General features: G+C 43.7%; 1 protein-coding gene across 5 annotated transcripts in view; it reads right to left on the bottom strand.

Annotated features, from left to right (window-relative positions):
* Positions 1 to 620: 620 nt before the first annotated feature.
* Positions 621 to 23,394, bottom strand: part of LOC112245413 (tripartite motif-containing protein 44) — a 70,021-nt gene continuing 47,247 nt past the window's right edge. For all 5 annotated transcript variants that reach the window (XM_024413504.2, XM_024413503.2, XM_024413502.2 and 2 more), the window contains one exon: positions 621 to 1,278. In XM_024413504.2, the coding sequence (XP_024269272.1) occupies positions 1,096 to 1,278 (183 nt within the window). In that variant the 3' untranslated portion in view covers positions 621 to 1,095. The remainder of the gene's footprint in view (positions 1,279 to 23,394) is intronic.

Below are 23,394 nucleotides of genomic sequence, written 5' to 3' on the forward strand. Positions count from 1 at the left end.
CATGATTTTGGAATGAGATGTTCGACGAGCAGGTATCCACATACTTTTGGTCATGTAGTATATATATATATATATATATATATATATATATTATATATATATATATATATATATAAAACTTATTTTGCAGTCATGAAATGATTATATATATTTCTATTAATCATTTCATGACTGCTACAAAATAACATGATCCGTTGGGAAGGGCTTGGTCCTGGTCACAACCCAAATCATATTGATTAGGTTAAAGGTTACTTTCTCCTTTAAGACAAAATAGACCGCATCAAAAAAAAAAAACTTCTGTGTGTGATTATTGAATGACATGATGGAAAGTACAAAGTACTGTGTGCAGTTAGTCGTCAGGAGTCAGGACTGCACTGTCTGTTGTACACTGCAGATTGTCTCGGGTAATGAGGCATGGTATTACAGAGAACGCTGACACTGCACAGAGAGCTATTACATACAGGCAAAATACACTTCGATTCCCCGTAACATGTACGCAGCAGCTCTCAGAAATCAATATGTGCCAACGCATCATCTGATGATGAATCTGACAAACACAAGAGGAAGGAGGGGAGAGAATTTGAAGGTGAGGACAAACAAGAGAAGAGGAGAGCAGTTAGTAAGTACTAGGTTGTGTTTATATGTCAAGGCAGATTTAAGACACTTGTGATATATTTCCCTTCAGAGTATAAAACAGGAACACCCACCTTGTCCTGTACATTCTATTTTCCTCCTCTGATCTAAGGTGTTCTGTCAACTTATTTTGCTTGGCTTTTTTTTGGTCAATGCTGCTTGTCATTACATAGAAGAAATTAATGTAAAGCACAGCGTGTCACATTCAGAATTTCATGATCCAATCCTGACATCTGCTGGGTTTTAGCAGGTCCTCAGCTTTTCTACCTACACTCCTCACTGAGCACAGCTCACCAGACAAGGATCTGATTGAGTGTGAAAATTTTGCCTGATGGTAATAGATTGCAATCGACTCATGAACCTCAATTTAAAAAAGACTTAGTAGAGTTTTAAAAGTTCTGAAAGCAGAAAGAAAGAGCCATCCATTTTGTTACAGCCTTCTTCATTCTCACTCCATTTTCGTCAGACATGGAGAGGAGAATCTCTGTTTTGTTGGTCTCCTGGACAGAAGTAGGAGGAAAGAGAGGAGTGGGAAGTGATCTGTGATTGGGCAGCTGGTGTCAAGGGGCGTGTCCCATTGAGGATCTGGACCCACCCTCTCCATAGTCCCTGGGGTCCTGAGGGTCTCGTCTCGGCTCTGGGAGTCTGAAGGAACGAGACACACAAGAAGATCTGGTGAGAGGAACATCTTTTTTTTCCTCTTTCTTTCTTTCTTTCTTTCTTTCTTTCTTTCTTTCTTTCTTTCTTTCTTTCTTTCTTTCTTTCTTTCTTTCTTTCTTTCTTTCTTTCTTTCTTTCTTTCTTTCTTTCTTTCTTTCTTTCTGTCACTCTCTCTGCCACACACACACAATCAAACATTTGTTTTACTATCCTTGTGGGCACCAAACAATTGACTCCCATTCAAAATCCAATTTTCCCTGACCCCTATCCCTAACCTAACCTTAACCCCGAACCCGAACCCTAAACCTAACTCAAACCCTAAACCTAACTAATTGTAACCCTAACCACTAAGCCTAAAATGCCCTTTTCTTTGTGGGGACCAGTGAAATGTCCCCACTTGTCCAAATTTTCCTTGTTTTACTATCCTTGTGAGGACCCAAAAAACAGACACATTTGCGGGTACATGCACAAACACTACAGTACATGTCACCAATCAAAAGTCTTAGCTTGTATTATTTTGAGATGTTAAGTAGAAATGCTTTATTCTACTTAGTAGCTGTCGAGTGACGCAGGTAAAGTGATTGCCAAATTGGTGGAGCCTATTGCAATCAGAGACAGTGTGATAGATTCCATTCCACCGGGGACAGGCTACACTAATCATATCCCCTAATTGGACAACCTTCTGAGGGTGACAGGCTGACAGAACAGCCCTCCTCTCAGAGAGAGAAGAGAAGGGACGGGAAGGGACAGGAAAAAAATACTTCTCTCTCCTCCTCTCATCCTACTCCTCTCATTCCTCCTCTTTCCTCCTCCGAGAGAGAGAGAGAGAGAGAAGCCAAGAAACAGACAGTCTCCTCCTAATTTCTTCCTCCTCATGTCTGCACACTCATTCTCCTCTCTTTCCTTCTATATCCTTCCCTCTCTTCCTTCTGCCCACTTCCTACTCCAACTCCCCACTCTGCTAACTAAACTTTCTCTGTACTTCTAACCATTCTCCCATCTCACTCTACTCACCCCCTGATCTCCTCCCAAAGACCACATCTCTGCTGGATCTCACTTTGTCTGAATTCAAACATCCCTCTCCTGCCTCTAGGACCTCCTCAGAGGCTACAACTCTGTTCTCTCCTCCTTTAACAACCCAACATCCCTCTCCTGCCTCTAGGACCTCCTCAGAGGCTACAACTCTGTTCTCTCCTCCTTTAACAACCCAACAGCCCTATCCTGCCTCTAGGACCTCCTCAGAGGCTACAACTTTGTTCTCTCCTCCTTTAACAAGCCAACAGCCCTCTCCTACCTCTAGGACCTCCTCAGAGGCTACTACTTTGTTCTCTCCTCCTTTAACAACCCAGATATTTGGCCTTTCCCCCTATCCTCCTCCCTCTCTTGCTCCCCTCAGACTGTGGTGCGGCCTCAGGCAACAGAGCAGCACATCCATGAATAGGAAGCAGGCAGGCAGCTATCATGGCACCTCAAAGAGCAGAACACACACACCTGCAAGTACACAATCCCACCCACCACTTCTCTTCATCCTAATTTGTGGATGTTCATCACTCATTTCGTACTATATCTAACGAATTTCAAATCGTACAATATGTGATAAATAATACATTTGCAATTTGTTGTGGCTAACATTAGCTAGATGGCTAACATTAGCTAGGCTAGGGTTAGCTAACATGCTAAGTAGTTGCTTAGTAGCTAATTAGTAAAAATGCTAAAGTTGTCCATAATGTCATTCAACCTTTGGGTTGCTAGATCTTCACGTTATACGCCCACCTTCCTTTCGTTTTTTTTGATGTAACCTTCTGTCTTATGTAACTGTTTACTATGTTATGTCTTTTAGGCCAAGTTGTTGTCTTTATATTTTTCCTCAACAAAGTCAGTGTGAAAGTATACACCTTCGCACCTCTGATGGCTGTTATACTCTAAACGCCTTTTCTCAGAGTGAGAGCAAGTCATAGAGAGAAGAGAGAGGTTGGCGAACACACACACACAGTGACACTGTTCCCCCATGCCTGACATGAGGAGGAGAAGCCGTGTTTTGGGAGTAACTCAGAAAGTCTTATTTGTGTAAGGCAATTTCATCTTTCATCTCCAGTCAACCAAAAAGTCTCCCTGCTGTTTGATATGAAAATGTAATTATACATATATTCACATGGCTCCCCTACGGTGGGAAATTAACTATTTCTATTGCAATAGTCCTGGCTCAGCCCTTGGACGTAATAACTTATTTATTTCACCCGCAGGAGACAGGGCAGTACGTCAAGAGAGAGAACAGGGATAGCGTTAATAAGGAACAAAATGTCAGGATGAGGGGAGAAATATTCCCTACAAGGTTAGATTCCTGCTCTCTGCTTTTACCTCTCTCTCTTTCTGTAAACGTGCACAAGCTTGTACACACCTCTCCTCCAACACCTCTCCTCCAACACCTCTCCTCCAACACCTCTTGGTCGCTCTCTTTCTCCCTTTCCCTTCACCACCACCACCACCCACTCCCTCCATCTTAAGTACCGTCTTACTGAGGACTAATGCAGTCCATGCATTATTGATTAGCATTGATACGTTTTTCGTCCCTTTGCCTGTGATCGTGGCCCGCGGATAGGGGGCACGTTGAGCTGAAAAGCCCAACGCGGGGCTCACTGTCTGGGGTCGGGAGAGTTCTGAGACCCCTGGGTGATGGATGCATAGATGGGGTCTCAATGGATGGGATCACATGTGTATGTGTGCGAGAGACAAATGTGTATGTGAGAAAAAGAGCGTGCTCTGGGGGAAAAGTTTTCAAAAAGTCTCTGAATCTTACTAACATCCACTGACTGTGTAAATTGGAAATGTCTCACCCTCCCTCTTAAAATGAACCAATTGCTCATTTTGGAAAACTTTGTTCTCCCCGCGAGGAACAGGGGGTAGGATCAAGCACGGTGTTGCTGACTTTGTTCTTAATTTTTTTTGGGGGGGCTGGGTTGCTGAGGCCTATAGAGACAGACAGAGAGGAAAGGAGAGAGGGAAGGAGGGGAGCTGTGGCCTGATTAAGTTTGATTCCCTGCTCTTGGCAGAGAAATTGCAGGGCTTCTAAGTCATCATCCGGAAATGCGCCCATCAGGCTCCAGCCTTGCCGCGTCAATCTAGCATTACTGCTCTGTGCATAATCAGACTGCGGTACTCTGGATAGGCTCAATGTGTGTGGGGGGGGGGGGGGCAGGGGTAGGGGGCGAGGTCCCTACTGATTTAGAAGTACTTTAGTGCTTGAAGGTGACTGGGGGAAAGCGGGAGTAGTGGAGAGACAGAGGAGAGGCTGATGAGGAGGGGACAGGGAAGTAACGTAGGTATTTCCTGGTTAAGCATAGAGGTTGTCGGAGTGAGCACTTCACCAGAGCAGAGACACTCATGCCAGTCATCCAAGTGGTAAATAAATATCCCCCATTTGCATTTCCAAACAGCGGTGATGCCGCCTGGACCTACTACTCAATCACATTAGCTAGGGAGAGAGGCCCATTTCTCAGACCCCTGGGGGCCTGTGAGGGAAGGGGGCTGTAATGAGAGAGGATCCTTAATGGTTATCGATAGGGCCTCCAGGACAGTCTCTTACCCTGGCTCTCCAGTAAGCACTGCACTCTGCCACTACTTAATGAAGTAAAACTTGAATCTTCTCCAGGATGATTTAACATCGCACACAGCTCTGAGACATGGACCAATCGAGAAGTAGATGGGGGAGTGATATAGGAGGGAGAAAGGGATGAAGAGAGGATGAGAGGGAGTATGAGTGATGAAGATTGAGTTGAGGGTTATTAGCAAAAGAATGAGAGAAGAAAGAGAGAGTGAGCAAGAGAACAAAAGAGAGAGAGTCAGTCCAGATGGCAGTCCGTTGTGGAAGATGGAACCAGGACTATGATGGGTAATTTGACATAGCAGAGTGAACACTCCACTGGGCCTAATTGGCCATTGTCCTGCGAGGCACTACATCCCTTTCCTCCTCTCTCTGTCTCTCATTCTCTTTATTTAGCGCTCTTCCTCTTTCCCTCTCCATCCTCTCTCCATCTCCATGTCTGCCTCGCTCGCTCGGTCTCTCTATCCCCATCTCCCTCTCTCCATCCCACTCTCTCCGTCTCATGGTTAATGTCAATAGATCTGTCCTCTTCCATCTGACATCTGCTATGTGTGAAATGTGTAATTTAGAAATGGCCCCTGCTCATCCACCTGTCCCTGGGAGACCCTGTGCCATCCCCCAGCACTTTGTACTGCAATCATCCTGCCACAGAGAATCTGAGCTGGGGATGGAGTGTGATGAGGGGAAATGCAGAGTGGAAGGAGGCGTTGGAGGGAGGGTAGGGAATAAGGGAAAGAGAGAGATGGAAAGGCAGAGAGGAAGACAAAGATATACTGTATCAGTGCTTCACATGAAGCTCGAGGAGGAAATGGATTCTCTGTCAGAGTGATTCAGAGGAAGCAGGAGGAACTACTATTATGTAAATGGGAGATTGTGTGTTTGTCAGCGCATAGCGTTTCATAGGTTGAAAGGGTGAGAGAGGATTTTGTAAATGTATGCTTTCACCACAGCGCCTCTAGATAAGAGCTGTCAATAGCGATTCAGTATGCTGGATAAGGGTAGATATTATTTCTATAAAAAGCTGTTATTGATATTGGAGTGTATTATAAACTGGAGCGGCTTGGTGATGCAAGCTACCCCTGAGAGGGAGTGAACGCCTTCACGCCCATCCACCCACACATCATCTCACTCCTCTTCACTTCACACCAGCCCACACACAAGCATTCACACTAAAATAGAGACAAAGAGTGAACAGACGGGCTAATAAAGCTGTGAAACAAAGCCGCAGAGGGAAAAATAACAAGAGTAGAGGGATATTTTTCCATGAGAAAAGAGATATCATCGCAAACCATTCAGTGATGCCTGACATAATTCCCAGAACATTCTTGAAAACAATTCCTTTGATAGAGCTACCTCAACCCTAAGTTGCAGTAGAGAAAGTGAACGCAAAAGCTATCTAGCCACCAATCATGTCCTGAGTCTATGGAGAAGCCTGTCATGTGACGCACACACCTACCATTCTATGTACTAACCATTCTGTAATCTCAGCCCACAGCCAGATAGACACTCTATTCCCTCTCATCCGTATCCATACATATATTTATACAGTACTGTCAAGGGTACAGCAATAGTGTACACCAATGGGAGAAGTGTGATGCTACAGGCAGAGGAGCATAGGATATGACCTTTAGTTTACATTGCATGTGATTGATGTGAGCAAAATGCTGCTCAGTGCAGTTGGAGATGAATCCATCTCATTAGCTTACTGATCCACAGCCTCCAGCCACCCTGATTCCAGCTCATCTTCATACATGCCATTATGTAAAAATGTACATTATGAAATTCACTGGATACTACCACCCACTCACCAGAAGAAATCCATGCAATCCCCCCACCATGTGAAGTGTAGCATACATTAGCCTGAAAATACCTCTGTGTGCTACCGGCTCTGAACCACAACTCTGGAACACACAAGGTCAGTGATGTGGAATTAAAACAAGCGTTGATGTTTATCCAATAGAATAATCATTGAGGAGATGCGAGTTAGCAGCAGTTTTGCAGCCGGTATGAACACTTATCCACCCAGAGCCAATTTCCTGTGCGTGTCCGACAACGTACGCACCTGCCTTACTCGTTTACAGGAATTAACAAAGAGCCATTCTGATAAGAGCATTAACTATTGTAAAGAGTCAATCTGACACAGGCTCATTTAGTGCTTTTACAATCACTTGTTGCCACAGGGAAAATTGAGGAATTAGCCTAATTGAGGGGAGTTGCATTGAGCAACACTGTCTCCGCCGCCTGCGTAGGCCGCAGAAATAAAATCTCTCATTAATTAGTAGTGTGAAATTTAATTTGGCGGCTCTGTGCTCCGGGGAGGGCTGTTAGTGTAGCGCGGCATCACGTGGCTGATAATTCCCCCATAAAGCCAATTTTCACAGAGATGTAAATAGATTGATAAACAATTAGAGAGCATTCAGCACATCCTGGATCAGCCGGCGCCTGCCTCCTATATCTCCTTCAGAGTCGTTAAAGTCCTATTAGTCCACCTTCATTCATTTCTTAAATAGCATCCTAGAGAAGAGAGGAGAGAGAAGAAAAAAAACAAAAGTGGAGGGCAAGGTATAGAAAGAGGAGCCGGAGGGAGAGAGAGGTTTAGTTTATTCATTCGACCATTTAAAAAAAACGGCACACCTGAAACTTGAAAAGCCATACATGCACATGAGTAAAATCACGGAGGATAACACACAAAGTCTGGGACTTATTTTCATTGTGGTCCTCTTGAGACAAGATGACTAGGCAAGATCCAACACGGCTGCGCACAGTTTGACAGCGAGATAATAAAACATAAAAACAAAGAAGAAAACATTTCATCATTGCAGTTGGATCGTAAGGTACATTCAAACAGAGCACATCAAACTGTTAACTGTATTTTTAAAGCTGCCCAGAGAGGACATCGTTTTTATGGGCAGAGCAACACATTCTACTCTGAGGTTCCAGTATACAAGAAAGTACCTTTCCCAGCATTACTCTTGAACCTGTATAAGCACACATCAGCAACACCTGATCTGGTGCTGTGATTGTGTGCATCCCTAACATGGGGAAAGTAATCAGTTAGATATCTGGGCGCAGAACCATACATTCTCCTGTAAACCAAACCCAGTCTAAATCTGGGACACCCTAGCTTCAACAGGCAGCCAGTTGAGTTCCTGAAAGCAGCTCCTGCCTATGTAAGTATGTGGACTCATCTTCAATACTACCCTGATCAGCTTATTCTGAACTATCTGGAGCTTCCCCTTCAGAAGCTTAGATAAGCTCCCAAACCAGGAAGTACTAGCGTAGTCAAAACGGCATTGAATGAGGGTAGTGGCTAGCACTCTCATGGAGTCCTTATCAAGCAGCTTGGACATTCTAGCCACAAACGTAGTCCAGGCATGAACCTTTCCGAGCACTTTAGTGGCCATGCTCCCACCTCCCAAACTTCAATCAAGGATGCATTCCAAGTAACTAACAGAGGTTTTTGTAGTCAGCACCTCACCCCCTAACTCCACTCTGACTTCAGAGGACCTACACAATTTAGGTCTGGATCCAAAAGTAATGGCCTCAGTTTTACCTAAGTGCAGAGATAGCAATTGGCTTGGAGATAATAAGCTAATGTTAGTAAGCTCTGTGCAAACTATCCTCTCCAACAAAGTTTTACTTTTTTGAGACACCAGAAGTGTAGAGCCATCCGCATAAAAGGAAAAGATGGAAAGAACAAGCATATTTCATATCGTTTATATACAGTAAAAACAGTAGAGGTTTTTGCCTGAGACGGTGAACCATTAACCTCTATCCACTTGCTCCCTATAAGACAACTAGGACTTTACCCAGCCTAGAGGGATACTGATTAACCCCAGTGCCTTCAGTTTGGAAATTAGACAGTAGTTAACTGTATCAAAGGCCTTCTGTAGGTCAAGCAGTACCAATCCAGAGTTTTCCCTCATCAAAATCTTTCCTGATGTAGTCAGTCAAGTAAAGTCAAATTGAATCAGTGTAATAGGTTTTTTTTAAACCATGACTGAAAATCATACATTAGACTTAGCTTTTTTTAAACATTTATAAATATCTCATGTTCAACTCTCTCCAGGATCTTTGATGGTATACTGAGGATAGATACAGGCCTATAGTTCCCAGGGTGAGACTTGATCCCCTTCCTATACAGAGGTATAACTTTAGTGTGTTACATGTCCCTAGGAAAGATGCCTTGTTCAAGAGAGATTAATGATATGCGTAATACAAGGGGAAATTTGCTCAGCAGAATCTCTAAGAAACCTTGCAGGAATATTATCCAGGCCTGTGGCTTTGGAGCATTTAAGCTCTGCTAGCATACAGGCTACTTTGGTTGTTGCTACCTTTGCAAAATAAAAACATTTTAGCTGAACCCCTAACTCTGCATAATACTTCTTGACTTGGGTGTTTCCATACAAACCAGAATTGGTGATCAGCTTGCTGGCAACAGATGTAAATAAAGAGTTGAATTCATTGGCATCCTCTGCTTTTTCATATACCATCTCCCCCCTGATGTTCAGTCCAATACTGTTTAGTTTGTTTTTGGTAGTACTACAGCCTAGTTCCTTAAATTATTTCTAAAACTTTTTAGGGTCATTTTTGTTCTCAATGATTTTATCAGCAAATTAACCCCTCTTAGCTTCATCCATCCTGCTCTGTGCTAGATTTCTGTTACGTTTATATAGGACAAAATCAGGCTGCTCTTGAGAGTTCCTTTTTCCTTGCTTTAATAGATTCTAGAATCTCATGATTAAACCAAGGAATAGATCTCAGCTTTACTCTGACCCATCTAATGGGAACCATCATATTCACCACCTTAAGGAATCTACATTTAAAGGCTTCCCAGGCACTGTCTACCCCTACACTATCCAGCACAGATGCCCAGACAATTTTACGCTCTTGCGCCCTAAATATTTCAACATGGTATATTTTTAGTTCATTTGATTCAAATAGTTTTGTGACACCCAACAATATCTTGAAAAACCCTCCTTGTGCAAAATGTAATAAAATGATCACTGATTCCATAGACTATTACTATTACTCTGCAATATTTTGGATTTATCAGACACCAATATTAAGTAAATCGTACTTTGCACTGTTTCACAAACCCTGGTGGGTACAGTACACTGACAGCAAAGGTAAGTTTCATTGAGCCCATGCCCAAAGCTAGGATCGCTGTATTTTAGATGAATCCACTGCGCGTATTCCAAACATACCAGAGCTTTGCTGTTACTATAACCCAATGTTTGCAGGAGGTGCATGACTGCATAGGCCGTTTGTGTTCATGTTAAACTGAGGCATTGATGTATATAACCTGATAAGAGAAGGCATAGAGTTATTATAAGATCTCCATTAATTTGAGATTTCAGACTGGCCTTGGATGATCGTTTTGGTATATAACATTCCTTCCAAATCCGAAGTGCTGGATGCCATCAGAAGTGTTGGCATGACAGAAGTTACTGAGAATGTATCGTTCATTAATGTAGAGTAAAGTAAAAAGTGCTGCCACCATGCCGAACTTGCCAATAGCCATCTGGCCTTGCCGAGAGACAGAGAGAGAGATAGGGGAGAGAACAATCATCTCTAATGGAAGTGATGGATCAGGCCTGAAAGGCAGACGATATTCGTTTCATTCTCCACCATAGTTCTATTTGGGGCCAAATGGAGAAATGGAGCATATCAGTGCCTCCAGTAATGCTGTAGTATAATGCAGGACAATGTGCCGGGATCCCCGGCAGTGTGTTCTGCAGCCTGCAGAACACACTAGACAGCCTGGAAATGAGGAAGTGAAGGAGGGACCCATAACAACCAAGGTCTTGGTGCTGAAGCCCTCTCTGTTTACAATGCACTATAAAGACTGTCCCCATAGTGCTGCAATGCCATTTGGTCATCGGTTTCATTGGGACTGCATATGAGAACAGGGCCTGAAGCGGTATGGTACTGCACTACTAACTAGCTCTCAGACGATGACAGTATAGGCTGTGTCCCAAATGGCAGCCTATTCCCTATATAGTCCACTACTTTTGACCAGGGCTCTGGTCAAAAGTAGCGCACTATGTAAGGAACATGGTGACATTTGGGGTGCAGTAGTGACTGTAGAGTATAGAGTTCCACCATGTGTCAGAGGGTAACAGAGTAGAGGCTCTAATCAGCTTGGACAAGCCATTCTTATGGAACTGCTGAGCTGTCACACTACGATCACACTGCATTCCGGAACATTGCTAAAATTATAAGCTCTAGAATGTGGTTGAATGGAGAAAAAGTCCTTCGGAGTGACGAGGGGGTGGTAGAATTATTGAATTAGAGCAGGGATGGACTTTGATTTACTGAATCAGGTGATTCGGAGAAGGGCTGGAACAAAATCCTTCGTACCCAGTCAGTGCTCCAGGAGGAGGGTTGGCCACGCCTGAATTTGAGTTTTGTGTGGGCTCCACCCCTGGAATAGGTATTTGTATCTTTCTGTGGTATACTCTGACATTTCCTCAGAGGAGAGCAGAGTTTGGAGGAACCTTTGTCATTTCTCTCCAGCTTCTTGAAACAAGGTTTATTTTCCTCTCAGTTTAAAAAGCCTCTTTCTTCACCACTGCTCTAAATATACCTTAAACTTCCCTTCAAAAAGCTGGAGCGTCAAGGACAGCAAAGAGAAAAACTATTTAGAGCCAGATAAACTTTTATCTATCCCTCTATTGAACAACACCTCAAGTGTGCTGAGAAACCATATCAATAGCTAACAGGGTATAAATAACAGTGAAACCCTTCCCTATCCCTACACTCTTCCCCCCCTCCTCCCGGAGCCATCAATCCTGCTCTACTAGAAGTGGGCTCTGCTAGAGGTGGACTCCCCCTGGTTTTATTTGCATATCTGTCCCATGTGATGTATGGGAGTCGTTCCAGGCTGGGCCATTATGAAGAGTGACTGGTCACGGTGCCCACGCTCCCACGAACACACTTGGCAGACTGGCACAGCTGCGTCCCGCCCTCATCTCCCTCCCTAACGGTGGACTACTGTCGCCGCCACCATGGGGGAAAGAAAGGAAAATTGCCCAGGTGCCGAAGCAAGCTGTCCGGGGAATGCTTTGGAATGCTGTGTCTGTGTGTGCTGTGTCTCTGAGCGATGTCATGGAAAGGACTTTTCCCCATTCTCTCCCTTCATCAGAGATGGAGAGATGGTAGAAGACCATATGGCAGCAGAGGAAGAAAAGAAGGAGAGATTAAAAGAGAGAGAAAGAGAGAGAGTGTGACGGAGAAGAGACAGCCCGGCTAAGTCTTCTGTTATGTGAATGCTCCCCATCCAAGTTCTGTCATCCCCACGTACATAGCCTAAGTCTGAAGGACACAAAGGAAGACTATAGCATCCTCTCTGCCTGATGCCTGCCTGTATACTGCTGTCACAACCCTTTTCTCCTGATAAACGTTCCCTGTCCCTCAGTTCCACATGTCCTCTCAAAAAAACAAACACAGAATTAGAACCTTTGCCCAGAATACTTACCACTGGGGATATCACATGTTTAATGTTTGAGCATACAATCCTGTGCTAATGATGAATACAATAGAAAGAAGTGAATACAATAGAATAGAGCTGTGTTGACGGGTCCCTGTGGTTGTGTGTTCCTGCAGTAGCAGCAGTAGACTGGACAGGAGGTCAGAGACCTGGCAATGTGGTGCCAGGACAACAACCTCTCACTCAATGTCAGCAAGACAAAGGAGCTGATCGTGGACTACAGGAAAAGGAAGGCCGAACAGGCCTCCATTAACATCGACAGGGCCGTATGTGGAGCTGGGCAAGAGTTTCAAATTCCTTGGTGTCCACATCACCAACAAACTATCATGGTCCAAACACACCAAGACAGTCGTGAAGAGGGCACGACAAAACCTATTTCCCCTCAGGAGACTGAAAAGATTTGGCATGGGTTCCCAGATCCTCAAAGGTTCTACAGCTGCACCATCGAGCGCATCCTGACCGGTTGCATCACCGCCTGGTATGGCAACTGCGCTGAATCTGACCGTAAGGCGCTACAGAGTGTAGTGCGTACGGCCCAGTACATCACTGGGGCCAAGCTTACTGCCATCCAGGACCTCTATAATAGGAGGTGTCAGAGGAAAGCCCCCAAAATTGTCAAAGACTCCAGTCACCTAAGTCATAGACTGTTTCCTCTGCTGCCGCACAGCGGTACTGGATCGCCAAGTCTAGGACCAAAAGGCTTCTTAACAGCTTCTACCCCCAAGCCATAAGACTGCTGAACCATTAATCAAATGGCCACCGGACTATTTACATTGGCACCCCCCCATCCATTTGTTTTGTACACTGCTGCTACTCACTGTTTATTATCTATGCATAGTCACTTCACCTCTACCTACATGTACAAATGACCTCGACTAACCTGTACCCCTGTACATTGACTCGTTACCGGTACCCCCTGTATATAGGCTCGTTATTGTTATTTTACTGTGCTACTTTTACCTTTTGTTTATTTGGTTAACTCTTGAACTGCACTGTTGGTTAAGGGCTTGTAAGTAAGCATTTCAAGGTAAGGTCTACACTTATCGGCGCGTGTGACAAATAAAGTTTGATTTGACACTGAGCTGGGACAGGAGCGGAAAGAGAAACAGGCAGACACTTTTACTGGGCCCCGACAGCTCCACAGTGCTAGTTGGATGACTAATACATTTTTATGGGTGCTAATGCATCTTGTAAAACATCTGTCATAAAAGCCTGCCAGCCCCTGGAACTAATATTCCCCCCATTATATTTTATCATAGCACAAGACAGAAGGCAATTTCAGTGTTTTGGGAAATCCAGTGGCCTGTCCATCCATGCCTATAAGTTAAAACACAACCCCCCCTCCCCAGACAAACACCTTCAGTGGAGGCTAGGAGGGAAACAACACTACACTGTCATTTAAATCAGGACCAAGCCCACAGCAACCACCAAACCTTTACATATATATTTTTCCTATAGGAAGATATTTCTCACCTACCACCAGAAAGATGGAGAGAAAAAAACTAACTCTAAAATGTCATTCAAACAAAGAAAAACAGATCTGTAATCTCCCTCAACACCCCTCGCACCATCCGATGCAAAAGAGAAAGAGGCTTTTCTTGATGTGTGACCAGTGAGAGGTGGTGTGCTATGTGGTGTGCATACTAACACTCCTCTATAGTAGGGTAATTAAGAACCGTCTCCCTTCACACTCCTCCCGTTCTCTACATTCCACTCAAGGTTGCCTTCTCCCGCCGCTGCCGAATACTGATACTGATGTGCTAGGCAACATAACGCCACAGCAACACATAAATTGCAACAGTGACAGCGCCTGTCGGGATGCTGCTGAATTAAACATGACCATGACAACCTTCGTAGTCTCCCTCTCTCTCTTTGCGCTCTCTCCAGCAGAGGAATGGAGGCAGTAAAAGAGGAAAGGATGAGAGAAGAGACAGGCATCTTCGGCCCTTCCACTCTGCTGAGCCTGGGGTCCGTGAGCCGTATGTTGTGATGTCACACGATTCAGCGGACCCCTGTCTGCATGTAACAGTGTTAACAGTATATTGGTGGTGTAGTGGGCCGGGAGGGAGCAGGGCTAGGAGATGAGGCGGTGTGATATGGTTCTGCTGCTGCCGTGTTGACAGGTCATAGCGAGGGGCAGGATTCATCAGCCTTTGTTCAGCTCACCACTATCACCCCGCCAACATCTCCACTGAGCTGACACCAGACCTGGAACCCTACCCCGGGGTGTCAGACTGTGTGTATGTTTGTGTGTGAGAGAGAGGGGAGAGGGGCACAGTGAGCATCGTCTTCATGTGGCTGAAGGAAGGAATATTTTACATCAGGCTCAAGAAGTATGTGTGCGTGTTGTGTTTAGTACTTGGGAATGCAATAAATAATGTTTGTGTGTTCTGTAACTTCTAGAGTGGTGTGTGTGTGTGGGATTACCCTTAACAGAGATACAGGGTGACAGTCTGCTTTGGGTAAACCACTGGCACTCAAAGAGAGAGAGATTGCAACTTTGTTGTCTGTATCGGTTTCTGTATGTGACAGAGGAGGAGGGAGTGTTATACTTATTTTACTAAGTCACATCACCCAGTTATTCCAACTCAACCCTCTGTCCCAGTAAACACTGAAGCAGGCATTCATGGTCTTTTACCCAAGATTCTAACAGCCTGGAGACTGAGACTGCTAGATTGACTGGCATCTCCTAGTTGGAGTGGTTGCCATACGTGGCCAGTGTTCAGTTAGCCATCATAGCCCATTACAAACCATTAAATGTTCTCCATCGTTCCTGCATCAGCTCCTTACCGATGGCGATGCTGCCGGTTCTCGTCAAGCTGCACCAGAACGATTCCCTACAGACGATGACTAGTGTTTGATGGAGTCACACTGTACACACAGAATCACAACACATCTGTGTTCTACTATACACTGCTGCTATCTTCTCCAGCAGTCTACCTCTCTCATGTAGGCTCTCTCTCTCTGACACGCACTCTCCATTTTCAGTCTGTCTTAAGCTCACTTCATTTCTTACTCCCTCGCTCTCCCTCCTCAACAGCCCAGTCTTTCAAGCTAGTGCTGACAACGAGTGGCATGATTACTTTCCAGGAAAGGAGAGCAGAGTAAAAGAGGAGAGCAGACCCTTTTAATGAGCAGGTGCAGAGAGAAAGAGACAAAGAACAAACAAATGAGAAAGGATGAGTGTTTCACAAAAACAAACCATCAACGTTGTGATTAACCAGCAACCAAACAAAATAAATATTGAGATATAATGTATTACAGCCACAATTTGGAGTCTGTTTCAGCCCAAAAGCAGCCCCACTACTTGGTTTGGAACAGAACAAGCTAAACATACAACCACTCAATTTAATTGACAGAGCTGCGGATGCAAGGACTGACAGTCCATGCAGTCAAAACAGAAACAATCCGTGAATACATTTTGAGTTTGATAGGGTCAAACAGTTGTACTGAGCCCATGAGGTATTCATAAACAGTACATGGACTTGGTAGGAAGTGTAATACTTGGTAACATATTGGATACCACAAGCTTATCAGCAAGGGTATCACTGGAAGCAGATATAACTCAATGTGCAACACAGGAGAAGATAGCAAACTGTTTATACCACCGTACATGGTGAAGTTGGCTGTCAGACTAAGTTATTGTTGTTGTCTTGTGCACTGGAGCCCTATGAGATATGATTCACCAGGCTTGCTCCCATTTTTCATGCCCTGTCCTTCTATATTACCCCGTGCCCAGAAAGCTTACCCCCCCATTTTACCATCTCCCCTCTTTCCCTTCTCTATTCTGAGTTAAACATGATCTCTCCTTTCTTGAATACTTAAAGCGGTAACTGGGGGTATATATATTAACATTTTAAGCTATCCTCTTGATTCCCTTGTTAAATAGTTAAAGTGCATCCTCTTTTGGCTCCTTTTCAATGTCAGCAGAAAACTTTAACGGCTTTCAAATGAATTAGATATAAATAGATATACTTAACTGACGAACCGACAAACACGCACTAACACACACAGAACTACTGTAGACAATCCATCATTTATAACCACTATAGGCTTGAAACATTAAAGGGATACTTCGGGATTTTGGCAATGATGCCCTTTAGCCCCGAGTCAGATGAACTCGTGAATACCATTTTTATGTCTCTGTGTGCAGTTTTAAAGGAATTTGCTAACTAGCTTTAGCACAATTGCTGACTAGCGTTAAGTCTATGGGAACTTCTAGCATTCTAGCTGTTCCTGTAGACTTCCAGTCATAGTGCTAATGCTAGTTAGCATTTGTTTGCAAAACTACCTCTAACTTCCTTCACACTTGACGCAGAGATAAAAATGATATCCACGAGTTCATCTGACTCTGGGGAAGTAGATACATCCCAAAGTATCCCTTTAATGTTTCAAGCCTATAGTGCCTATAAATAATGAATTGTCTGCAGTATTTGTGTGTGTGTGTCGGTTCGTCAGTTAAGTATATCTAAACAGTGTGTTTGCCTACTCATTCAGTTGAAAGCAGTTATCCTCAGTTTTCAGAGTTTTCTGCTGCTATTTAAAAGGAGCCAGAAGAGAATGCACTTTAACAATTTTACTGCCAGATTCCCTTAATAATACATTGCCCAAAGTATCCATTAAAACTAACCATATTTCATTGAATTTTATTGAGCAAGGATAATCCACTCAGTAACACTTGCCACTGTTTTCTTAGGAGTTCTGGGATCAAAGTCCAGGCAGATAACTAGTCTGAGATTGGCACTTTACACCTCCCTTCTTCTTACTGGGGATGATAGTCAACACAGAACAACACACATGACCAGAGTCTAGTATTTACTCCAACCCCTAGGATTCAAAACTTAACTCCACAGGCTATATCTAGCTAAGGTTGTTTAAAGTCTACCTCTCTACAACTCAACAAAATCTGAGCTCCTCCACATCCATTATAAAGCCAGACACTTTCAGTCACATCTTTTATGAAAATATATTATTGTCATTTTCTTGATGTGCGAGAATACAATCTTATGATTCAGATTCTGACATTTCAGAAACTCTATTAATCTAAAAAGCTTTACATTTTCCAATCCACTTTAAGCAGCACTACCCTTTCCATTTAGGTCCACATCTCTTCAGAATGGCTGAACAGGGGAACAAAATACAAAACCATAATGTACGAGTTGCTATGGCAACTCCCAAGGTTAAATTGTGGTTGTTATCGGAAGCTTTGTTGTGGTAAATTGACCTTTTTTGCATTCCAGTTAACCCGGAGATGAAAAATAAAAAAGATCACGCAAGACACCCGAGCACGCACGCACGCACACAGGTTTAAGATTAGAGCTGCTGTGGCTGTCTGTCATTCGATAGTGGACCTCAAAGTGAGTACCAGTGACATGAACCTAAAGAAGTCTGTGGGTTGTGTGTAGTACATATAACTCTTTCGATTAATAATGCATATTTATTTGTGGTGTGACATTCAGTGAGTGGTGTGTGTGAGTGTGTATATATGTGCTTGCACAGAGAACAGTGTTATGTCAGTGTGTATGTTCGTGCACACATGCCAGTGCATGTTTAGCATGATAGTGTAGAGGGTGAAGTGTGGGATGTGAGATCCACAGTCCCATTGGAATGTGAAAGGAAAGGAGTGTGATCCTCCATCATCATCCACAGCAGCCAGCTGGGCCTTGTTACTCACGCACGCATGCATGCAAGCAAGGACGCACGGACGCCACACACACACACACCAGCAGTCACTTAAACCATGTTGGCTGGTGTTTCCAACTACAGCCACTTCAATTATTAAGTGAGGGCATGTTGATTATACCGCGGCATACAGTTACACACAGTAAGACACACACACACACACACACACACACACACACACACACACACACACACACACACACACACACACACACACACACACACACACACACAAATGTGATGGGATAATGGAGAGGGGGAGGAGGCTGCAGTGCCTTTGTTCTCTCTGGGGATTGTAAATATTTCATTAGCGGAAACCCAGCTCTGTGTTTCCATCTCAGGGGTCTTTCCCCAGCCCCCTACCACTTAACTCCTCTCTTTCCTCCCTTCCACCCATCTGGTTGACCCTCTGAAGGGCAAAGGGCTCAACATAGTTTCTAAAGCTGAGCCAAATCATCTCAACACCACACCCTTCCCTCTCCTAACCCTGGATGTGTTGACTGAACATCAAGAGGGCAACGCCAGAGAGCTACCACTTCCTCTACAGCCTTGCCAGCACAACCAAAACACTACTAACTAACCATCCATTCAAGGAGAGAAAGATCACAACAGCAACCGATTTCACAGTTCAGGTTGTGTGTGTTACATAAATGTATTGGTGTTAGTAGCGTATGTGAGAGCGAGCGAGTGAGAACGAGAGAGCGAGTGAGAACAAGAGAGCGGGTGGGGGGTGAGGGAGATAGCCGGAGGGAGAGAGTGAGAGAGAGCGCAAGAGATGGAGAAAAGGAGCAAGAGAGAGAAGAGTATGTGTGATTACATAAAGGCTCTGGTGAGAGCACTAGCCCTTAGCCCTGCAATTGCTACTCTCTGAGGTAACGCTACTTCTGCTCAGGTCTTATTCATGATAAAACAGAGGAAATGGGTGTGTATGCACGCGCACAGTTCCCACGCATGAAAAAGCGGGTCTGGAAGTCAGGGTGCATTGCATGGCTCCAGAGAAAGACCATAGCGATGTGACAGAGTGGAGGAATAAGTGGAGGGACCTCCTATCATCCTTATAAGTGCCAGACTCCCCAGCGTGCCTTATCATATTAGTGTGATTACACTGCATGATTTATATGCTTGCCAAGCCTCCCCTGCTAAGCAGACTTTCTGCACATCACAGTCCCGTAACTCTTTCTGACACACATATCTTCGTCACAACTGGGGTTGTAAAGTGATGGTACATTACTGGAAACTTTTGAAGTTTGCCAGTAAACTACCCGAATTGTGGTATCTTTCAAGGATTTAATGTAATCTATCACAAGACATGTACAGTGGGGCAAAAAAGTATTTAGTCAGCCACCAAATTGTGCAAGTTCTCCCACTTAAAAAGATGAGGCCTGTAATTTTCATCATAGGTACACTTCAACTATGACAGACAAAATGAGAAAAAAAATCCAGAAAATCACATTGTAGGATTTTTAATGAATTTATTTGCAAATTATGGTGGAAAATAAGTATTTGGTCAATAACAAAAAATTTATCTCAATACTTTGTTATATACCCTTTGTTGGCAATGACAGAGGTCAAACGTTTTCTGTAAGTCTTCACAAGGTTTTCACACACTGTTGCTGGTATTTTGGCCCATTCCTCCATGCAGATCTCCTCTAGAGCAGTGATGTTTTGGGGCTGTTGCTGGGCAACACAGACTTTCAACTCCCTCCAAAGATTTTCTATGGGGTTGAGATCTGGAGACTGGCTAGGCCACTCCAGGACCTTGAAATGCTTCTTACGAAGCCACTCCTTCCTTGCCCGGGCGGTGTGTTTGGGATCATTGTCATGCTGAAAGACCCAGCCACGTTTCATCTTCAATGCCCTTGCTGATGGAAGGAGGTTTTCACTCAAAGTCTCACGATACATGGCCCCATTCATTCTTTCCTTTACACGGATCAGTCGTCCTGGTCCCTTTGCAGAAAAACAGCCCCAAAGCATGATGTTTCCACCCCCATGCTTCACAGTAGGTATGATGTTCTTTGGATGCAACTCAGCATTCTTTGTCCTCCAAACACAACGTGTTTTTACCAAAAAGTTATATTTTGGTTTCATCTGACCATATGACATTCTCCCAATCTTCTTCTGGATCATCCAAATGCTCTCTAGCAAACTTCAGACGGGCCTGGACATGTACTGGCTTAAGCAGGGGGACACATCTGGCACTGCAGGATTTGAGTCCCTGGCGGCGTAGTGTGTTACTGATGGTAGGCTTTGTTACTTTGGTCCCAGCTCTCTGCAGGTCATTCACTAGGTCCCCCCGTGTGGTTCTGGGATTTTTGCTCACCGTTCTTGTCATCATTTTGACCCCACGGGGTGAGATCTTGCGTGGAGCCCCAGATCGAGGGAGATTATCAGTGGTCGTGTCTTCCATTTCCTAATAATTGCTCCCACAGTTGATTTCTTCAAACCAAGCTGCTTACCTATTGCAGATTCAGTCTTCCCAGCCTGGTGCAGGTCTACAATTTTGTTTCTGGTGTCCTTTGACAGCTCTTTGATCTTGGCCATAGTGGAGTTTGGAGTTTGGCTGTTTGAGGATGTGGACAGGTGTCTTTTATACTGATAACAAGTTCAAACAGGTGCCATTAATACAGGTAACGGGTGGAGGACAGAGGAGCCTCTTAAAGAAGAAGTTACAGGTCTGTGAGAGCCAGAAATCTTGCTTGATTGTACGTGACCAAATACTTATTTTCCACCATAATTTGCAAATAAATTCATTAAAAAGCCCCACTGTATGTGGCCCTTGTTCACTTCAGATTATCACAGGTGTCTGTAATTATCTCTGGCCATCTATGTGAAAAACAGATAATTATTAAATAAGATGATTTTAAAATGCAAAAACTAGAATAACAAAGTTGTAAAACATTATCCTAAATATAAACCATCAACTTAGTTAATACCATTGTGTTAAATATGGGGTTTCGGCAGTAAATATCCTTTTAATTTACATCACTTATTTGACTGTCAGTGTGTATTTGTTGCTAATGTTTTGGTGTCAAACCGGTGGTACTTGTGAAGAAAGTCTATAGTTGGACGAGTTGCAGAGGTAATTGATTGTCTCTTAAACCATATGGTCTACATACTGGAAACTAACAGACAATATGGACAGATAAAAAAGGAATATAATACAGTAACAGTCAAAAGTTTGGACACACCTACACATTGAAGTTTTTTTTATTTGTACTATTTTCTACATTGTAGAATAATAGTGAAGACATCTAAAGCTATGAAATAACACACATGGAATCATGTAGTAACCAAAAAAAGTGTTAAATCAAAATATGTATTATATTTCTTCAAAGTAGCCACCCTTTGCCTTGATGACAGCTTTGCACACTTTTGGCATTCTCCGAACCAGCTTCATGAGGTAGTCACCTGGAATGCATTTAAATTAACAGGTGTGTCTTGTTAAAAGTTAATTTGTTGAATTTCTTTCCTTCTTAAATGTGTTTGAGCCAATCAGTTGTGTTGTCACAAGGTAGGGGTGGTAAACAGAAGATAGCCCTATAACCAAAGTCGCCTCTGTTGCAGGGGATAAGTTCATTAGAGTTACCAACCTCAGAAATTGCAGCCCAAATAAATGCTTCACAGAGATCAAGTAACAGACACATCTCAACATCAACTGTTCAGAAGAGACTGCATGAATCAGGCCTTCATGGTCGAATTGCTGCAAAGAAACCCCTACTAGAGGACACCAATAAGAAGAAGAGACTTGCTTGGGCCAAGAAACATGAACAATGGACGTTAAGACCAGTGAAAATCTGTCCTTTGGTCTGATGAGTCTTTATGAGACGCAGAGTAGGTGAACGGATGATCTCCGCATGTGATGTTCCCACCGTGAAGCATGGATGAGAAGGTGTGATGGTGCTTTTCTGGTGACACGGTGAGTTATTTAGAATTCAAGGCACACTTAACCAGCATGGCTACCACACCATTCTGCAGCGATAAGCCATCCCATCTCATTTGCGCTTAGTGGGACTATCATTTGTTTTAACAGGACAATTACCCAACACACCTCCAAGCTGTGTAAGGGCTATTTGACCACGGAGAGTGATGGAGTGCTGCATCAGCTGACCTCGCCTCCACAACCACTCGACCTCAACACAATTGAGATGGTTTGGGTTGAGTTGGACCACAGAGTGAAGGAAAAGCATCCAACAAGTGTTACACATGTATGAGAACTCCTTCAAGACTGTTGGAAAATAATTCCAGGTGAAGCTGGTTGAGAGAATGCCAAGAGTGTGCAAAGCTGTCGTAAAGGCAAAGGGTGGCTACTTTCAAGAATCAAAAATATATTTGGATTTCTTTAATACTTTTTTGGTTACTACATGATTCCATATGTGTTATTCCATAATTTCTACAATGTAGAAAATAGCAAAAATAAAGAAGAACCCTTGAATGAGTAGGTGTGTCTAAACTTTTGACTGGTACTGTATATGAACAGTTATTCAAGTTAAGTTATTCAAGTATAAATTACCAAAGTTATGATTTGGTATTTTTGGGGTATTTTATTAGGATCCCCATTAGCTGTTGCAAAAGCAGCAGCTACTCTTCCTGGGGTCCACACAAAACATGAAATAGTACAGAACATTAATAGACAAGAACAGCTCAAAAACAGAACTACATACATTTGGTAGACTGCCATAGATTCTGTTAATTACCAAAATTATTGAAGATTCCGGTGGCATAGGCCTCAGTGAATGTCCAGCCTCTCTTTTTATCAGAAAACTAACAGAAACCCTGCTCTCCTAATCTTCGTCCCTTAAGGACCACCTGTCTAGCATAACTTGCAACTCACCCAGGGTGAAAAACAATCTAAAAATGCAAGCAATGATAAACTTTTAGAGATGTAGAGACTCAATCAATTGGGATGTTTCATTTCCTTTCTTTAGTACAACTCACCCTTCTCATTTGCAAAGTTGTACAATGTCTCTGTCTCGCTCTCCCTCCCTCCGTCTCATGCACTCCCCCTCCGTCTCACCTATTTTGCTGTCCCTCTCCCCCTTTCTCTCTTTTCTCTCCAATCCTCCTATATTCTCCAGGGAGACACATTGGCTCTGTGAAATGAACCGTTTATGGCCCATCCCCTGCTGTCCCAGGATGCTTTGAGGAGGTGTGTGTGGAGACGCTAAGCACCTCTCCTGTTCCTCCATCGATCAGAACAAACTAACACACACCCATGCGCACACACAAACTATTGATCAGTGGGCCTACCATCTCCCAAACCAACACCACTCTCTGATCAGGGAAGAGTTATTTCAAGGGGGCTCAGGGAGGATGATGAGAAACCATTA

This window comes from Oncorhynchus tshawytscha, linkage group LG06, assembly GCF_018296145.1.
Source record: "Oncorhynchus tshawytscha isolate Ot180627B linkage group LG06, Otsh_v2.0, whole genome shotgun sequence".
Taxonomy (NCBI): Eukaryota; Metazoa; Chordata; class Actinopteri; order Salmoniformes; family Salmonidae; genus Oncorhynchus; species Oncorhynchus tshawytscha.